The sequence below is a fragment of the Petaurus breviceps genome, unplaced genomic scaffold (assembly GCF_028583685.1).
Source record: "Petaurus breviceps papuanus isolate PSGF00001 unplaced genomic scaffold, PetGlider_PUasm1.0 177, whole genome shotgun sequence".
NCBI lineage: Eukaryota > Metazoa > Chordata > Mammalia > Diprotodontia > Petauridae > Petaurus > Petaurus breviceps.
In genome coordinates this window covers 3406997-3426234 of record NW_027185776.1, presented here as the reverse complement: position 1 = coordinate 3426234, position 19238 = coordinate 3406997, and the positions used below count along the sequence as shown (strand labels likewise).

General features: G+C 34.2%; 1 protein-coding gene across 5 annotated transcripts in view; it reads left to right on the top strand.

Moving 5' to 3' along the window:
- Positions 1-19238, top strand: part of PPP4R4 (protein phosphatase 4 regulatory subunit 4) — a 136787-nt gene that overhangs the window by 74699 nt on the left and 42850 nt on the right. For all 5 annotated transcript variants that reach the window (XM_069086011.1, XM_069086012.1, XM_069086009.1 and 2 more), the window contains 9 exons: positions 1132-1238; positions 1986-2093; positions 4589-4710; positions 12276-12398; positions 13561-13730; positions 14011-14130; positions 16925-17002; positions 17708-17791; positions 18328-18510. In XM_069086011.1, coding sequence (XP_068942112.1) covers positions 1132-1238; positions 1986-2093; positions 4589-4710; positions 12276-12398; positions 13561-13730; positions 14011-14130; positions 16925-17002; positions 17708-17791; positions 18328-18510 — 1095 coding nt within the window. The remainder of the gene's footprint in view (positions 1-1131; positions 1239-1985; positions 2094-4588; positions 4711-12275; positions 12399-13560; positions 13731-14010; positions 14131-16924; positions 17003-17707; positions 17792-18327; positions 18511-19238) is intronic.

Genomic DNA, 19238 nt, shown 5'->3' with positions numbered 1-19238 from the left:
TAGAAGGTCCTAGATCTAGAACAGAAAGGAACCTTAGAGTTTATCTAGTCCATCTCCCTCATTTTACAGAGGAGGAGACTGATGACTAGAGAGTTTAAGTGATGTGCCCATTATCTTATAACTAACCTCAGTTTCCTCACATATAAAATGAGGGCAGTGACCTCTGAGATCCCCATGAACTCCAAAGCTATGATTAAAAGGAAAAGTCATGTCCTAAGCAAATATGTTCTTGTTTGTGTTTTATTTTGCATCAGTATTAATCACCATTATACATGCAGGGGATACTTATACTTATTTCTTCCAAATAGTTATTAGAGTTTTTCATTACCAACATCAGCCATACTTTTATAGCTATGATGGACCTTTAGATGAGGAAACTGAGACTCAGCAAAGTACAGTGAGTTCTCCAAGTTCACAGTGGTAGAATTGTGACTAGAATACACATCTCCATCCCAGTCCAAGGTTCTTTCCACTATAAATGATGTACATTATAAAAAATAATTTATTTTTAATATGGGCCCATCAACTTTATGGTACTTTAGCAAGTCCTTATTCTGTGTTCCTTTGTCATAGAACTGCTAATATTGTAACAGATTTTAAGCTGCTGTCTTTACAACTTTAAGGGCAAATTAAATTAATTTGGATGGAGGAAAAATTTCAAAGCATATTACCTAGACTCTCTACCCTTTCTTTTGGAAGTTTATTTTAAATGTATCCCAGAACACATAGATCATTGCAGGCTTTCCTCATGGCCATAATTCAAATTCTTTGCCATTGAATACAAGCATAGAAATGTGACTTTTCTTAAAATGGTTCTTGATTTTAAATATGCTAATTCCATAGCTATGAAGACTGACCATTTTTTACCTTCTTATTACAGATACCAAAAGAAAATATTGAGTTTAATTACATAATTCATTAGATATAGTATCTACCTTATCAGCAAAGAACAAAAGCACTTTTCTCTGTCATTTACCAATGTACATTACAAACTGAAATTTGGGCTGTTAATTATTTTAGAGCGGAAGGTGAAAAAGGAGAATATATGGAACCGTTGAAAGGAGCAGTTGAAATTAATTCCAAATATTTATGGCATTATGTGAATTTTCTTTCACAATTTTTTCTTTATAGTTTTTGAATCCGCTTGTTTCCAAGGCACAGCTGTCCCAAACACTCCAGTCTCGTTTAGTTAGCTGTAAACTTTTAGGAAAGTTGGCCAACAAATTTGAAGCCCATATGTGAGTATTTATGTATGAGCTTTAGGTGATAATTTTAATAGTTAAGTAATATAAAATGTATGTTGATTATCTCAAAATAATATATTTTCACTATTTTATAGGGTGTAAAAATATGATGTTTTACATTTACAATACATGATACATTTTAAATTATACATTTAAATATATATTTAAATATACATTTTGTATAATACATATCTGAGAAAAAATGTATGATACTTATATTTTATTTTTTCCAGATACCATGGTCATTTAAAAATATTCTTTTTCCTGTAATAGTCTTTCTACTTATAATTATGTTCCTAAAGATGAGATGGCATCATTGTGGATTTTTCATATTGGTATATAAGACATAAAAGTAATTCTCCCTTTAGAAATCCTTATCTTGCAACTCAGCTACTCCATTTTGCACAGTTTGTGTTTGTGAGAGGTTTTAAATATGCCATACAGTATTTTTTATTATGCTATGGCCAGGAAAAAATATAGACAGATCAACTGGAAGGAATAAGATGCTAGCATGATATCTGGATATAGAAATCATTATATGACAACCTTGCTTCTTCAGTTTTAGCTTCCATTTACAAAGTTAATCTTTAGAAAAATTAATTCTAGTTTGTGTGTTGTTCATAGGCATATTATACCATTCATATCTGTTATTTAAATTACTTCATTTATACGGCTGTGTATTTCTTGAATACTGGTATTTTAAAAAATTACATTCATCCCCATGTTTCTTTTCCCCTTCAGCATTAAAAGAGAAATACTTCCTCTGGTGAAATCACTCTGCCAAGATGTAGAATATGAAGTTCGGTCTTGCATGTGTCGACAGTTAGACATCATAGCTCAGGGTATAGGGTAAGCATGCTTTTAAAAAGTTCTTTTTTTTCTATCATTGTCCTACAACCATTTTCTGCCTCCATGCCACAAGAAATCATGCCTTTGTAATAACTCTGACTTGTTAAATAATGAGAATTTTTCTTTCCACTAGCCTATTGTGTCTGCTATTTTGAAAGCTAAAACCAAAAAAAAATCATTTAAAATGTAATTGAGGGTAGGATTTGAAATTAGTAGTATGTTATAATATTCTGACCCCTCACCACCCTACCACATGGCTTTCTCAAAAATGGCCTCATTTAGTTAGTTATAACTTCCAATAATTGAACCCAGGACGGAATTATGGTCTATGACAGGCCCTTATTATAGCATAACTATGATATTTTCACCTGATTTGCTGTTATGGTTATAAATGGTTTGGTTTTAGGAACTTCACAATGATTCCTGTTTTTTACCTTTTCCTGTGAAACCCCAGGCTTATGCTGTCTATCCTGGCATTCTCCTCCCCCTTTTTGTTGTACATGGGGCTTAAAGGGTATTAGCATAGGACAGCTAATTGTCTTATTATTCAGAAAAATAGATCATGGGCCAAACTAGTCTCTTCATCTTATACTTCACCTGCAAATGTAAAGAAAGAAGGGGAAAACACACCTTGGAAACAAACTAAAATAACTAATTCTGAACAGATACTAAAAACCAAAAGAGTCTTGGTATTGTCAAAAGCCTTTAGTATGTAGTTAAGGACAGGAGGAATGAAAGGCCATTTGCCTTTTTCCTATATTTTCTTTTTGTTTCTCATCCAAGTTGAAAGGTTTCTTGTTTCTTGATTTCTTTTGATTTCTTGGACAAGTTTTGGGTGTTCTTTGTGATTCAGAGTGGATGTGGTATGGTCCTGTGTCATACCTGTAAGAGGGCTCTAATAAATTCCAATATAAAATGATTACTTATGATACTTCATAGGGCAAAAAGGCCTTGTTTCTAACCCTTTTTGGAATAATGAGTTCCCTAGAACCACTCTTCTCAAGGGTCCCTAATGCTAACCTAGTCCCCTTAGGATCTTCATGAACCAAAATGAACTCAACCAAACCCACACTCAGATCTCTCTGACTAAGCAAATCTCCTACCATATTGGTGGAATAGTTTGTTACCTCATCTCAGTTTTCCTCCATATTATATTTTCATATCCTTCCATAAAGAGGTCAAATATTGTCCTTGACTTAATTCTCTTGAATTCTGCCCTGAATGGTTCAACTGCTTATTGAGAAACTGAAAACTTGAAAAGTAAAGTGATTTGTTTTTATTTGCCTCATAGGCAATAGAAGGGCCGGAATTCAAACTCATCTTCTTACTTCAAAGCCAGTATTTTCCCCACTGCATTGTGCTTCAGAGTACATGTTTACAAAATCTATATGAGACTATAGTTTCTAAGTATACCATCATATTTGTATCAGAATTCTCTCCTAATTTTCCCTTATAATAACTCTTTACTAAAGTTAAAAAAAATAAATTGAAGCCTATTTCCTTATTAAGAAACTGCTGCCAGTGTCTAATGCAACTTGAATTATTCCTTCAAAATGCATCGGTTTGCCATCCTGTAAATGTAGTCTCAACCCTTTGCTTTAGTTATAGCTTTAATTTTTTAGTGTGTCCTGTACATTTCACTGAATATATTTGGTTCTGTCATTAAATTATGTACAATTATGATTCATGCCATTTTATAAACAAGGAACCCAGACATATCATAACCTTTCTTTTAACACTGTTCATGTTGCACAAGATAGTCACAGCAACAATATTTGATCATCATGAATAAACAGAACCAAAATTAAGATGATAAATAAGAATATTTTGTGCTTATAATTATTACTCCTGGTCTGAAACTATTTCTGATACCATGTATCATTCTTCCAGGCAGAAATTTTTTTTCTAGTAACAATTTAGATTTTGAGAATAATTTCTCCTTTGACATATTTAGATATGAAATTTCTGTTTGGCATCTTCCATTTACATCTATTAATAAGTTACTATAGTCAATCCATATCTTTTTCTATGGTTTTTTATAATGAAAGAAATCTTCATTCCATAAAAAAGTTTAATATATGCTGTAACTGTTAAGCTTTCTACAGATAACAGTGGACAATTAGAGCTAATTTGTAAAAATCTCAATGCTTATTGAACTCTTTAGTTGATATTATTTTTGATATTTAATTGAAAGTTCTTGTACAAACCATATCTTAATACTTCTTTGTATTTTTTTTTTTTGCTTTTTGGATGGCAATTGGGGTTAAGTGACTTGCCCAAGGTCACATGGCTAGTTTTTGTGTTAAGTCTCTGAGGCCGGATTTGAACTCAGGTCCTCCTGACTCCAGGGCCGGTGCTCCTCTCACTGTGCCACCTAGCCGCCCACTTCTTTGTATTCTTTGCGGTGTCTGACACAATGCTGTACACATAATCAGTGCTTAATAGATATTTGCTGGTGTGATTTCCACCTCCTAATTATTTTACTTGTTGTGCAGGACAGAACTAACCAAAAGTGTCGTGCTTCCTGAATTAATAGAACTAGCTAGAGATGAGAGCAGCAGTGTACGACTTGCAGCATTTGAAACTTTAGTTAATCTGCTTGAAATGTTTGATGCAGGTAAATTCTTTTGTTTGCATATATACATCATTGTTTCTGTGCATCTGCATATATACGTTTGCTTTTCCTTATATGATGTAAGTAATAACAATTTTGAACATTAGATTATTCCTAACTCTCCAAATGGGTGGTACATCAATACTCCCTCATCTTATTTCAGTAATATATTATCCTTTTAAAGCAGTCTTTCCAAAGTGTTTTATGTGAATCTCACAACAGTCCTGTGAAATAAATAGTACAAGTTTTATTATCCCTATTTTCCAGTGAGGATTCAGAGGCTCAAATTAAGTAATTTACCTAAGGCCACACCTAGGAAGTGGGGGGAGTAGAACTGAAAACCCAGATTTTAATAATTCCAAGTGCAAAGGTCTTTCTACTACACTGGACGCCCTTTTTTTCCCTTGGCATCAGTGGAACTTGTCATAGGTTGACTACTATCACCTGTACTTCATTCATGTGTTTGTGTGTGTGTAACACACATGCACAAACATATAGTAAATATTTACATGATCAGTGAAGAAGATGAGTAGTTACTTGGATATGGAAATCCAAATAATTGTAATATACAGAAATGTAATGATTCACTGGTTTTGAACCAATGAAGCAATGTTGAAGAAATTGAAAAATAATTGTTTTCAGTATAGTTCTATTTTGATGCTACTTTTTGCATTTTCATTTTAATTATTAGGTACATAGTACCACTGTTTTCACCTACATCATAAGTCATATGACATGACATCAAAGCATAATCTCATCTTGGAAAAATAAAAAATATATATAAAAATAAAATTTAAATTAAAAAATATTTGCTCATTTGCAGATTCCAGTTCAAACTAGTAAAATGTACTGAAAATATGAAAAATTCGGTTTATGGAATTAAAGACCATGCTGCCTGTAGTTGTCAGCACTCTCTTACTTTGTCTGTACCTTGTATACAGAAGAAAAGCTTATGATTTTTGACCCAGGATTGCATCTGTTCATGAATAGTGGCACATTTCAGTGTTGTAGGTGTTGACAGCAGGATGCAGGACTTCACAGTGATCATCTGCCATTGTCAGTGGTGCTTGAATGCCTGAGGTACTAGTCATGCTATCAACAGCATTAGCAGTATACAGTGTGCAAGGCTGAACTTCATAAAATATACAGGCATACTAGAGGAATGGAGCCCAAAGAACAGTAGTTTTGCATCGCCACACATTTACTGCAGGTGCTACCATTTTAGACTTTAAAATCTTAAGCCTGTAGCTTTCTTTAAATAAAAAAAGTCTAGGAGCAGAGAAATTGATAGGCAGGTCAATATGGTAGATATCAGTAATAATGGGATAATTCATCCAAGTGAGGTTGGCTTTGTCATGCTTTAAAAAGCATTATGAAGTGTCAGCTTTATGCAAACTCCCAAAGGGACTTGAGGAATAGGAAAGGATAAAGTAATAAATGCTTCATTTTAGAAGGCTTATTTCCAGTTTCTCAATCTTTCCTCATTTACACTTATTTTTATTTGGTTTTAGAGGCACCATAGGGTAGTGGATAAAGTGCTGACCCTGAAGCCAGGGAGACCTGGCTTCTGATGTCCTGCTTCTGACACCTGCTAGCTATGTTTCCTGCAATCCCAGGCACATCACTTAACATCTTCGTGCTCTAGGCCACTCTGTAGTTCTATAAGGTGCAGAAGAGGTGCTGACCTGCATCATTAGAAGTAGTTTTCTCATCGGGGAGTTTCCCATATTCATGAGATCACAGGTCTAACCCTTGTCTCTTCATTTGGTTGGATACTTTATTATTTAGGGTTGTTTTAGACAGAGTTTTCATTTAGCTATATCTGTTCAGCTGCTTTACTAAATTTCAGTTATACAAGATTGAATTTTATTTTTAAAATATGATTAATACCTATATAGAATTAAAGTACCCAGCAGGATTGCCTTCCTGGTTTAACCCTCATATATGTATTTCCTGTTGATGCTTAACCTTTTTAATTGTCCTGGGAGCCACATTTAGGGTAAGATTCTGAATGTTATACAGTGGAAATGTAACTGCTACTAGGATAGTGTTATAGAACTAAAGAATTTATGTAAAATTTTAGTAACATAGGAAGGTACCTTTTTTCCCTTCTATTTTTGAAGTTCAGTAAAAGTAATAGCAAGTAAACTTGATTTAGAGAAAACTATGGTCAGAACAATCAAAGCAGCTCAGGTTATTTTAGAATAGTGAAAGAAATGTAGTTCTCCACTGGGAAGTACCTATTTCCTTCATTTGAATCTATGTTTGATACGTAGAAAATAACCATTCATTTAAAATAACAGGTGGTTTTTCAGTGCCTTTTAATGATTAATGCTTGACAACATACTATTGCCTAATAGCTTGTAATTAGCAGGACGTTGGGCTAATAGTAATCAGTATAAAACAAATTATCTGCTTTAGCTATGAATATACCTTGAATTTTGTGATTGTATTTTTCCCGCTTAATTTTGTTAAATGAAACTTTTTTTAACCTGACGGGGGATATGGGGATTAAAGTTTCTTATGTTTTGCTTTACATTAAATGCTAAAATTACTAGTCCCAGAGTTGACTATTTTTACAAAAATTGTGAAAAACATGAGACTTGTCTTCAGTATATTTCCTCTTTTCTGTGTCAGTCTTCCAACTGCCACCTAGGGAGCAGGCAGGCCAACCTGTCTGAAGCAGCAAGTCATCTTAAGTGAGCATGTGCCCCACAAATCTAACCTCTGCCACAGCCACTATCTTGATTGCCCCCTCACCTTAAATTAGGATGGAGGTAGTACAGCACCCTGACCCAAGAACCTCGAGAATAGCAGTCTCCCAAAGACCACTGGCCCTGCTTCCAGCCCAGGCTCCGGAGCTGTCATTGAAGGGAGTAGTCACCATGGAGAAAGGAGTACTTTCCTTGCTACTAAAAATACTAACTGTGTCAGGCAGGTATATCCAAGAGCCCCTAAAAGGGCAGCCCTCTCACAGCCCCCAGGTTTTGCTGCCAGGTCAAGCCCCACACCCATCATCCCAGGAAGCAAGTTTCATGGAAATAGGGCTGGCAACTATTTCTGAGGGTACCAGAGCCCCTGCCTCCTCAGCAACCACAACTCCTGAAGATTTAGAAAATGAAATTCTTGCTACCAAAGTCTTTGGCACTAACAAATGGTTCAATATCAGAAATGGATAATATTATCAAAGTGAGGGACATTAAATTCCTGTATGCTTTGCATGAGACCTTTTCATCTGACTTGCAACTGGAAATTATATGTGTGGTCTCCCCCATTTGAATGTTAGCTCCTTGAGAGCAGGGGTTGTCTTTTTTATTTGTATCCCAAACACTTAGCACAGTGCTTTGCACATAGTGTTTTACAAATGCTTATTTATTTATTTATTCCTTTATTTGTCCTTTCTTCTTTTCCATCCCCTCAAATATTCTGGATGTCCTAGCCCCCCTACTCTAATCATTCTTCAAAATATGCCTCTCTGTCTAACATTATGGTAATATTCCATTAGGTGATTGACTTCTGATTTTTAAAAATTAATTGTCTCTAACATCTGTAACAGTCAATAATATTATAATGCAGTTTCCCTCCTAAATAGCATGTGATTTTAGATCATAGCTTTTTGGACCTTGCCAAAGGAATTTCAGATGTCATGGAAGGACCAGTAGGTATGGAAGTTTGGGGCAACTCGTATATGATTAACTTTGTTTTAAGTGTATTCTTGAGTAAATCAAGGAAATATTTGACAATACTGAACATAAGAAAACATGAAGATCAATTCAGTAAATATTAAGTACTTACTGCATGCAGGGGACTGTATTCAACTCTGAGGAAGTTATACAAGTTATATATCACATAGTCACTGTCCTTGTGTAGTTTGTAATATAGTAGACAATTAAGGTGACCAACAATAGAGTTCAGGAGAGACAAATTTAGGGTAGTATTGCAGAGGGGATTGCTATTCAGATGCAAGCTAAATTAGCTGACCTTTAAGGTTACTTTCAACTCTGAGAATCTGTGAATGACATATAAAAGTGGAGAATAATATGTATGAGCACATCATAAAAAGATCTAAGTGATATAGTGGTCCATAAGAGTTAGCAATATAATACATTATTAACAACAACAATAAGAAGAATAATCCCCTCAAAGCCCAACCTCTCATCCATGTCACAAGGTGGGAGCAACAGCAAAGTAAGGAAAAGAGAGCCAGACTGATGAATATCAAGGACTACTCTGGTTTTGGTCAAAGCCTGACAGGAACCATGAAATTGGGCTCTGGCTTATCAACTGATTGGATTCACACACACATGCTTCCCCCTCTGTCTCCCCACCCCAAACACCCAGTCAGATGTAGCTGCTTCTCTGAATCTGAAAAATAGTTGTTACTGTAGGGATACAGGCTGATCCTATCTAAAACCATTCTGATGATCAGCTTGAAACAGAGGACAGCAGAGCACATGGCCCTACTTTGAGTTCTAGTACCATAAGAAGGCAAGATACATTAGAACAAATCAGAAATACCAATATCCTCCTCCCTGCTGGAAATGCTTTGTTGTAGATAGTGACCTCTAAATTGGACAAACCACAAGTACACACGAATTGGACTGAAGATTTCAAGGATCTTATCATGTGCCAGAACAAAATCAGAAACAGATTTTTATCAGTATAGACAAAGACTTCGTACTACTTCTTGTCTATTTATCATCAGCTCTGTGTTATGTAACAATATATTGCAGATAAGTGCAGTTCAACGTAAGAAATCACTTCATTCCTTTGCCTGCATAGATGCAATTGAAATAAGAGTAGAATTGAGGAGTTGTACTCAAATCTGAAGAGAAAAAGCTGAAGAATTTGAAAACATTGAAAATACATACTTTAACTCCAGAATTGCTACCTGATTGATAATGGATGACAAAAGTAATGTTGAAGTCTCAAATGATTTTGAGAATATGAACACTTGTGAAATGGAATTTCAAAAAGTTCTGAGTTGGATGGCATGAATCCAACTAATGAACCACCTGCACCAAAACAGAATAATTTTAAAAATTTATATATACTATAGAATTATAGATCAAATTATAGTTTATAGATGTTATAACCATCTCGTTTGATAGAACATAAAAACATTTTAAGACACATATGCAATAATACTATTGTCCTGTTGTCATGGTAAAGAGCATAAGAGAAAAACTGGTGCTATCTAGGAATAAATACTCCTAGAGACAGACATCATATATAATTATGTCAGAAGTAGCTTGAGAAAACTATTAAAGAAGAGGGTTGGCAGTAGGTTTGTAAGAAGAAGAAAAGAGGATCATTGAAACATTTTTTTTAAATCACAAAAGAAAACTGAAGTAATATCAGAAGGAAATTCAAACAGGACAACTTTGAAAGTTATATTGTGAATTCTTAAAAGGAAAGTAAGTTGTATGTAATAGAGATTTGTGGTTTCATGTGATATCATCCTTTTCTGTTTTATTATGTAAATGGAAATTATAATTTTATTTAATATTTTTAAGTTCCAAAATTTTTAAATAAAAAAGAAAAACTTCTGAAGACCTGATGAAAGGCATTAGACATTTGAAATTATGTCAATCTTTAGCTAATACACATAGCAGAAAAATTAAACAATATATTACTCTGTTAAAGGCAAAGAAGAAATGTAGAATGGAATACAGACCACAAAAGTAAATCAGAAATTCGTTATATTCTTTAATTAATAATTAAGAAGAAAAACTAAAAAGGTTATAGTTTTGAAATCAACACAAAGAATGAAACAGCTCAACATCAATCGAAAACTACTATGGAAGCTTGAAAAGCAAAGAAATTAGAGAAGAGGGAGATTCTTCCTTTCTATCCCCAAAGGAGGAGGATGTGGAAAATTTCTGATTGTTTATGTGGTTGGAAGAAGTCCTACAAAACAAAAACATTAGTTGAATCAAAGTTAAAACAGAAAGCTTCTGTATTATTAGCAGGATTAATGATAGAACACTTGGGAAGTAACTGAAATTCTTCTTTGCAAAGCTAGAAAGCAGCAGGTGTAGATAAGAGCCATACTTCTTGGCTCAAATGCTTCACAGTGGTGTACAGATTACTTAGAAAAGCAATTTTACTAGTTTCCTCTGTGATGCAAGCCTGATTTCATGTCTCTTAACAGAAGGCATTCCATTACCCAAAGATGAAAATATCAGTGATCTCTCCAGATATATCAATTATATATTTATGTGGTTTATATATCAAGTATTCACAGGTTACATTACTCAAAAAATCTATAAATGTTTACAAAAAATTATATTGTCTGAAATCCAAAAAAAAAGTGTTGGAAAAGTCCCAGAACAATTCCTTATTGATTTGGCAAGTACTAAGACACCTAAAAGTGTCATAGCATTTATATTGCATTTATTATTGCAAGCTTTTATGTCATACTGCAAATATATAAAATAGATCCAAGTGGGGTAAGAACAATGGAGTCTTTGATGCCCATACGGAAAACTATTCTCTGCAAAGTGTCTCATAAGTTTTTAAAACAGAGCTGAACTGAGGCTTCTGGGACACTCTGAATTGAAAACATGCAAGCAACTGATGTAAAATGGGTCTTCTTATAAGAAGATAGGATTCTGTCTAGTCTGAAATCCAGCTTCATTACTCTTGAGTGTAACTTCGAAATAAAAGAGATGCATCAAAGCATAGTCAGTTGATGTCCGGGCGTGCATCAAATTATATAGTTCCACTGAAAAGTATATTAAACAGCTACTTTTAACTCACAGAAACTTTCTCCAATGATATCAAGATGTCATTTGGATTTGATAAATATAAATTTTTGCTGTATGTATGTAAAAGGAGATAATATTAAGCTTACATTAAAGACTTAAAGTTTGGAGCTTGAATCCAGAAGTCAAATGGAATCAATGGATGCATGTAATACTTATGAATACCTAGATCTTCTCTAGGCAAGACATATCAGGGACAAAGTAGATCAGAGATATGTGTGTCTAGCCTGAAAAGAGTTCTTCTCAGTCCTGGAGACAATGCTTAGTTTAGATAAGACACAGTTAAAACATATTGTCTAATAGGGGGTTGTATGCAGATAACTAGAATACAAAATAATACATGGTAAGATACATAAGAGAAGAAAAGACAAAATGCTGTTGCAATAAATCCAGGAAGGTTGCATGGAAAACATGACATTTACTCAATTCTATTTTTTTCATGAATTTATACATTGTCTTTCCCAAAAGGTCATGAGGTCATGGACGGCAGGGAAATGTTTCATATGTCTCTATCTCAGATTTTTTTTCAAGAAATATGTATTTTTTATTGTTGTGATTTATAATCATTGTAAACTCCCCTATTTGGATTGTCTTTAAAATGAAACATCATTGCATATCTGCAGTAGTTGAAGATTGTGCCTAGAAGTAGAGGAGAGAGTATATAAATTTTGAAAATTCTTTTGACTTCTAGGTTGATAAAATAATGTGGTTTACTTAATGGACCTTGTACTTATATGTAGTTTCAACATGTATAAAATAAGTAATCCTATTTAAAGCATTTATTTTGTCTTTTTTTTCCAGATGACAGAAGTCAAACTATACTTCCTTTAGTAAAATCATTTTGTGAAAAATCTTTCAAAGCAGATGAAACGATTCTTCTTTCTTTATCTTTACATTTAGGGAAACTATGCCACGGATTGTATGGTATGATGACATAATCACAAGAATTTTAAAGTAGAATAAAGTTTTACTTTTTTCTCATGTCTTCTCCTATTTAGACATTGCATTTAGGACTGTTTGTCTGTAATTTCCCCCTCCATGACCCCACACCTCCCCTGACCTTATTAGAATAATAGCAGGATACAGCCTTGTCCCAAGATATTTCCTATCTCGAACAACATCTAATGAAAAAAGCAAGAATAAGAATAATGACTCACATTTACATAGCACTTTATGATCTGAAGCATTTTGTGTATGTCATCTCATTTGGTTCTCCCAACAACCCTGTGAGGTAGGAAGGATGGGTTTTTGTATCCCTGTTTTTATAAGGTTGTTATTTCACCTTGCTGATCCTAGTCTGTAAAACAAGAATACTAAAATGCACAGCTTCTAAAGTATGTAGCAAAGTAAAGACTTGCACCTAGGTTTCTGGACTGCAAGTGCTGTGCTTTTTCTGCTGAAGCCCACCGCTTTTCATATAGCATGGACATTGAATAATAGTATTATACCCATCAATTATGGAAATAAAAATGAAAAAAATTAGGAAAGATTAGTTTAAAAAGTGATTTTATTGTTTAATTAATTTGGCTTTGATCCACTTCAGTCTCTCCTTAAAGCTTTATGATATGCATTTATCTTTTGCTTAAGTTGTTGGAATATTTTGATATAGTATCATAGCAATATTTAAGCTCCTGAAGGTCAGGTACTGTCTTGCTTGTATTTGTATCCAGATCTGAGTACAGGGCTTGGCTGAGTAAAGCTCAACCTCTCTCTTTGTTTCTCCCCCTCCCTCCCTCCCTCCTTTCCTTGATCTCTTCCTCTCTCTCCCTTTCCCAAATTATAGGATTAGAACTACTAATATTGATAATTTATTAATTATCTTTAGTATTCTATGTAATATAGCAGTTATAGACATTTTCTATCATTAAGGGGCTTGCTTATGCTCTTTAAATAAAAATAAACTTACATGATCTTTTAGGTCTCTAGTCACTTTTTTTAGTATGCCATTTTTCAATATTAACTTTTTACAACCACTACTTTAATTATTTTATTGTAAATTTATTTGTTTTGTCTTCTTATTTTTTTTTTACTTTTTCTCATTTGTTTTTAATTAAAAAGTGAACCAGTATTCCTGTTTCTGTTTCAGGAATTTTGACTCCAGATCAGCACTTAAGATTCTTGGAGTTTTATAAGAAACTTTGCACATTGGGTTTGCAACAGGAAAATGGGCATAATGATAATCAGGTTCCACCCCCAAACCAAGACCAGGAAAAAAGATATGCATCAGTGCGAAAGAACTGTGCTTACAACTTTCCAGTAAGTTACTCATTTTCCTCTAAAAGAAATGTACATTATAATGACATTTGCCAAAAAAAAAATCTGTACATATACTATTAAAAAACTTATTACCATAGTTTACATGTTACATTTTGCTTTCTCTGAGTATACAGAAAAAAAAAATTCTCAATAGCTGCTCCCTTAATGTGATTCTAAATGAGTGATGGTTGTATAGATATTATTTCAAGCTAAAAACCATTATAACTAAATTTGCATTAACTTTTGATATGCCCCCTCTCTTTTCACTGTTTTCAAACAGGCTATGATTGTTTTTGTGGATCCTAAGAACTTTCATATGGAACTTTATTCTACATTCTTCTGCCTTTGTCATGATCCTGAAGTGCCAGTCAGACACACTATTGCTATTTGCTTCTATGAAGTAAGTCTAAGGATTTCCTATAGCTTTATCTTGATGCAGATCCTACACAGATTAATACCTGATTTTATGAGAATTGTATTTTCTGCCTTATCTTTGTTTTGAGTACTCATCTGTAATTTCATTGGCACAAGCTCCTTTTTAAGTTCTCTCAAGAAATGCAGGTAGGCATCTGACTGCACCTTATTGTGTTCAAGAGTTGCCAGAGGTCCAAAGTTAAAATGACTTCCATGTCTCCTGACCACTTTTGCAGCTGAGGCAGGATTTGAAGCCAGATTTTCCTTACTCTAAGGCTGACCACCTATCTGCTTCCTTACATTCCTTTCCTAAGGTATATCTTAACCTAGGGTATCTAGTCTGCCTTCTACACTTCTTTCATGTTCATTTCCTAAACACTCGACTAAATGGCTCTCACTATTTTATCTTTATTTTGAGTGTACTCATACAATATCTCTTAATATCAGTTTTTGTTGTTATTTTTTACTAGGCCTATAATTACATCGTTGCAGGGAGCTCCTGGTAAGGATCCTCCTCTTCTAGGCAGATCATTGCCTTCTCTGCAACATTCATTGTTCATTATTCATTAAGCATTCAGTGTTAATGAGTTGCTGAGGGCACTGAACTTCCTGAAGACTTACAGCCAGGATGTATCAGAGATGGGACTTGAACCTAAGCCTTCCCACCTCAAAGGCCAGTGGCCTATCCATTTTACTTACCACCTCCTGTTGTTAAATTAGGGATAGGGAGAGGACTTATGATTTCATTGGTGAAGGGAACTCCCAAATTATGAAGCTTTCTCTCCCGGGGCAGGTTGGCATTTTGTTTGCAATTCCTATTCTTAGAACTCTGAGAGGATTAGGTACTTGGTAAGGTTCACATCTTACCAAGGTGTGCCAGAGGCAGGACATGAACCCAAGTCCTCCTGACTTCAAGGCCAATCAGTCATCTTCTATACCACTCTGTGCTACACTTTTGCTAATATAAGTAGAAATATGTGATTTAAACACATCACATGCAATATTATGTAGCCATGAATTACAAATTCTGGGCTAACCAAACTGAGAACAAATATAAAATTAAGATGCACATCATTTAATTTTTAATTAAATTAATTTAAATGAACTGGATTATATTGGGATAAATCTGTAATCTATTGAAAACAGTAGTCATGAAGATTTTAACTCTTGTACTTTATCTCTTCATTAAAAATATTGAGGAGGTTATTTGTTTCTCATTTTAATCATTACACTTAAATTGTTGTCTTATATTACTTTAAATCGTCATTAATGTTAAATTTTTTTGAGTTTACAGTCTTTTGGTAGGTCTTGTGTTCTTATTGTAAGATAAGACTTCCATGAAATCTCTTGTTACGGGAATACTGAAATTGTTAAATCTGTTCCCTTTTCATTTGTATTGTCTAAAACATTCTTAAATTTTAAAATTGTGAGGGGCAATATAATGTACATTTAAACCAAACTAGACAGCTAGGCATAACTTGAACTAGGCACTGCATCTCCTTCCTCTGCATACAGGGAGGGTATTACCCATACCTAGACTGTAGACCTTTCTTTTCTCTACCTCTTAGAATTCTTGTCTACTTTCAAGACTTAGCATAGACAGCATCTCCTCTGTGAAGTTTTCTCATACCCTTCTAATTGTTAGTACTCTCCCTCCTCCAATAATATTATTACTTGTATACATGTTGTCTCTTTCTCTCCTAAGCATAATGAAAGTTCCTAGGTTTCAGGGATTTTTTATTTTGACCTTGTATTAGTGCCTTATATGTAGTAGGTGCTTAATGAATGTTTCTTGAGTTAAATTGTTGAGGAGAGATACCATGTTTATATCTTATGTACTAATAGATGATCAGAAATGAATGAATGAATGAGTATAAGCCCTGAATGGAGTGGAAACCAGTAAACTTACCTATTATGGACTTTGAAACCAATCTGACTTCAAAAAAGGAAGGCTGTTCTGTTTACTGGTAGAGTAGAGAACTTGTAAAGTCTGAACTTTCCCCCTCCACACTGATCAAAATCCTTTGGGTGGGGCTTAGAGTTTTCCCATTTTAGGGATGCTATAGGTGGCCTTAGCACCTTTTGGAGCATCTCTGATTGGGTCTATATTGCAAAGCAGTATGTGTGATAAATTTCCAGAGTTGTACAATGTACTATAATTCAGAGAAGGATGGAGATTATTTCTAGATAAATGCCCTGAGAGTAATATAGAGTGCTATAATATATTCAGATGAGGAAGAAATCACATCTAGCTTGAGTAGTTAAAGAAGACTTCAGGAAATACAGTCTATTTGGGAGTAGATAAGCATTTCTAACCGATCACTTGTTGCTGTAGCTAAAGCCAGGAAGTACTAAAGAATTTGCTCAATGTTACTGTCATTTTGATACATTACAGAGAAAGTATTATGGAGCTATGAGGCCATACTTGGAGCAATCTAGGACCCCAAGGTGGCTTTGAGACTCCCAATGCCTTATTAGCATCAATTGGCTTTATCTGCATGTTCATACTCCCTCCACCTCCAATTATCCTGCCATGTACTGACAGTATATGGTGACAGTATGTTTTGATCTAACAAGTGGATCAAAATGTTAAGAGAATCCTGTTGCAGTTTTGTCTACAAAATTAATCTCCCAGTTTCCTTTATAGAAAACTTACTTTTATGACTAAGAACACACTTCTGTGTTAATTGTTAAAATAACATTTAGAGTAGATAATCATTTTTATGCAACTATGAGCTTTGTGTTTCCTGCAATCTAAAATTTGTCTTTATTGATAACAGGTGTCTAAGCTTCTTAGTTCTGGAGTATATTTAATATATAAAGAACTAATTGCACTATTACAGGATGAATCACTGGAGGTAATTTATATTTTTTATTTTTGCATCTTTTATGTTAAACCAAAATCTTCTGTTCTCTGGGTAACATACTTTCAGGCTACTAACCCAAATCTTGACAGTCAGTGAATATTCCCAGGAGTCTCCCTGATCTTTGTAGGGAAGGGAAAGTGAGAGGAAGATACAAACTACTTTAGTGATTAAATTTTTAAGCTGTTTTTAGTTAAACTTCATTTTTCTACATGACTACTAGTCTACAAAGGTTTTATGGCTCAATTTATCAATATCTGATATTGAGACTTTTATGCAAATGAGAAAGACTGACAAGTTTGGGGTGACTGTGAGCATGTTTGGCAAGGTAGAATATTGCAGTTCCAATTTTTGGAATTTCTAGTGTTTAATCCAATTAAAAAGGGGCTTTAAATTAAAAAATAAATACTTGCTAAGCTAACTCAATGCTAATTTTAATTTATCTTCACAATAGCCTCAAAGGAAGAGTAAGCTTTCTTACCCTTTTCACAGTTCAGTTAGCCAAAGCAGGGAAGTCATGTGATGTCTCTGCTGCCTCACAAGAAGGCAGCAAAGTTAAAAGCAGAATCCAAGAATTTTAGTTAGTAAACAGCATTGTTTCTGTGTAGGCCATGGGCTATTAAAATAGTTGGTTGAATTAACTAGGAAAATATTAACATTATGAGAGTATTGTTATAATTTCAGTATGTCTCTTAAAAGGTCCTGGATGCACTTGTAGATCATCTTCCAGAAACCCTAGAACTTTTGACTACTGGTGGTGAAAGCAGTGTTCAAGAAAACAAGGTAACTAATTAGTCTTTAACTGATAGAAGTTTCTGAATATTCTGATTTTCCTCTTTATTGATGTGTTATTGAATACTTGTTGAATTGAATTCTTAATTGTTATTCTTGGAATTTGTGTCCATATTAATTCCCATTTTCCATCTCTTAAAATAATTTTTAAATAACTAGAATAGTGAGACTGACAACTTTATAACTTTATATTTGTTACTTGCTGATACTACTATAGTGAGATCTCACATAGTAATTAAAACTTATGTCATTAAGTTTTGTTGTTATTGGGATGAATGTACAAAGGAAAGTAGAGTGAAAAATGTATTTGATAACTTGGTATCCATGTTCTTTATGTTATGATTTACTCTATGATCTAGTTCTGGACAAATGATTATTCTTTGGGAACTAGGTTTCCTTCCAAAGTTTGAAGTGAGCAAAATTAATGGTTTGGAATTTTTTTATTTGATAAAGTGGTACACTGACTGACTTTTTTGAATCATGCAGTCAACACATATTGATAAATCTGTTGATCTATTTTCTTTCAGTTATTGGCTGTACCTGACTTGATTCCAGCTCTGACAGCAGCAGAACAGCGAGCAGCAGGCTCCTTAAAATGGAGAACTCATGAAAAGATACTACAAAAATATGCCTGCCTGCCTCATATCATATCAAGTGATCAGATTTATTATCGTTTTTTACACAGAATGTTCACGATCATGATGACAAATGTGAGCCCTGCGATAATTTCCTTTATCTTTTTTTCACTCTTATTTTGAGACCTCCAGAGTTTTGGGCACAATTAAAATCATGCACAGTTCAGTTCTCTTTGAGCTCAGATTGAAATAACCTTCTCATGCCCCAGGTGTCGTTGGTCCATTGTATTACCTAAATTTACCTTGCTTCTTCACTGTCTTCTCCCCAATTCAGTTAGACATAAACTTTTGCTGGAGGAGAGAATAAAAACTCTAAACATACTTTTAACCTATTGTCACATGTTTGACTGCCAGGAGAAAGCAAAGTCACTCTGGCCTCCAAATAAGCCTAGGTCTCCTGTGGTGGAGTTGTCCAGGATTCGGCCTCAGCTACTAAACTGATGATCTTAGTAACAATTTCTTTTGCAGTGGCTTTTAGGGATACATGGTTTGACTGAAATCTCCTCATCTCAGTCATGCCTCCTCCTCTGAGGTGTCCTTTCTATTTCTTAACCCTGAACTGTTTGTTTATAGGCACTCTTTTTTAACATTAACACAAAACTAGATACAAAAGAATGCTTATGCTAAAGTCCTAGTCCATCTCCAAAGGAGAACCTTATTATTAGATTCAAAGGTGGATTTAACAGGGTCTTTTATTCTATACCTCTTCCTCCAGGATGGATTATATTCAAAGGTAGCTGCCTCCCCTTTTCATTTGATACTGTATGTAGAACTCAAGTTGTTTATTTATTTAGTTAGTTTAT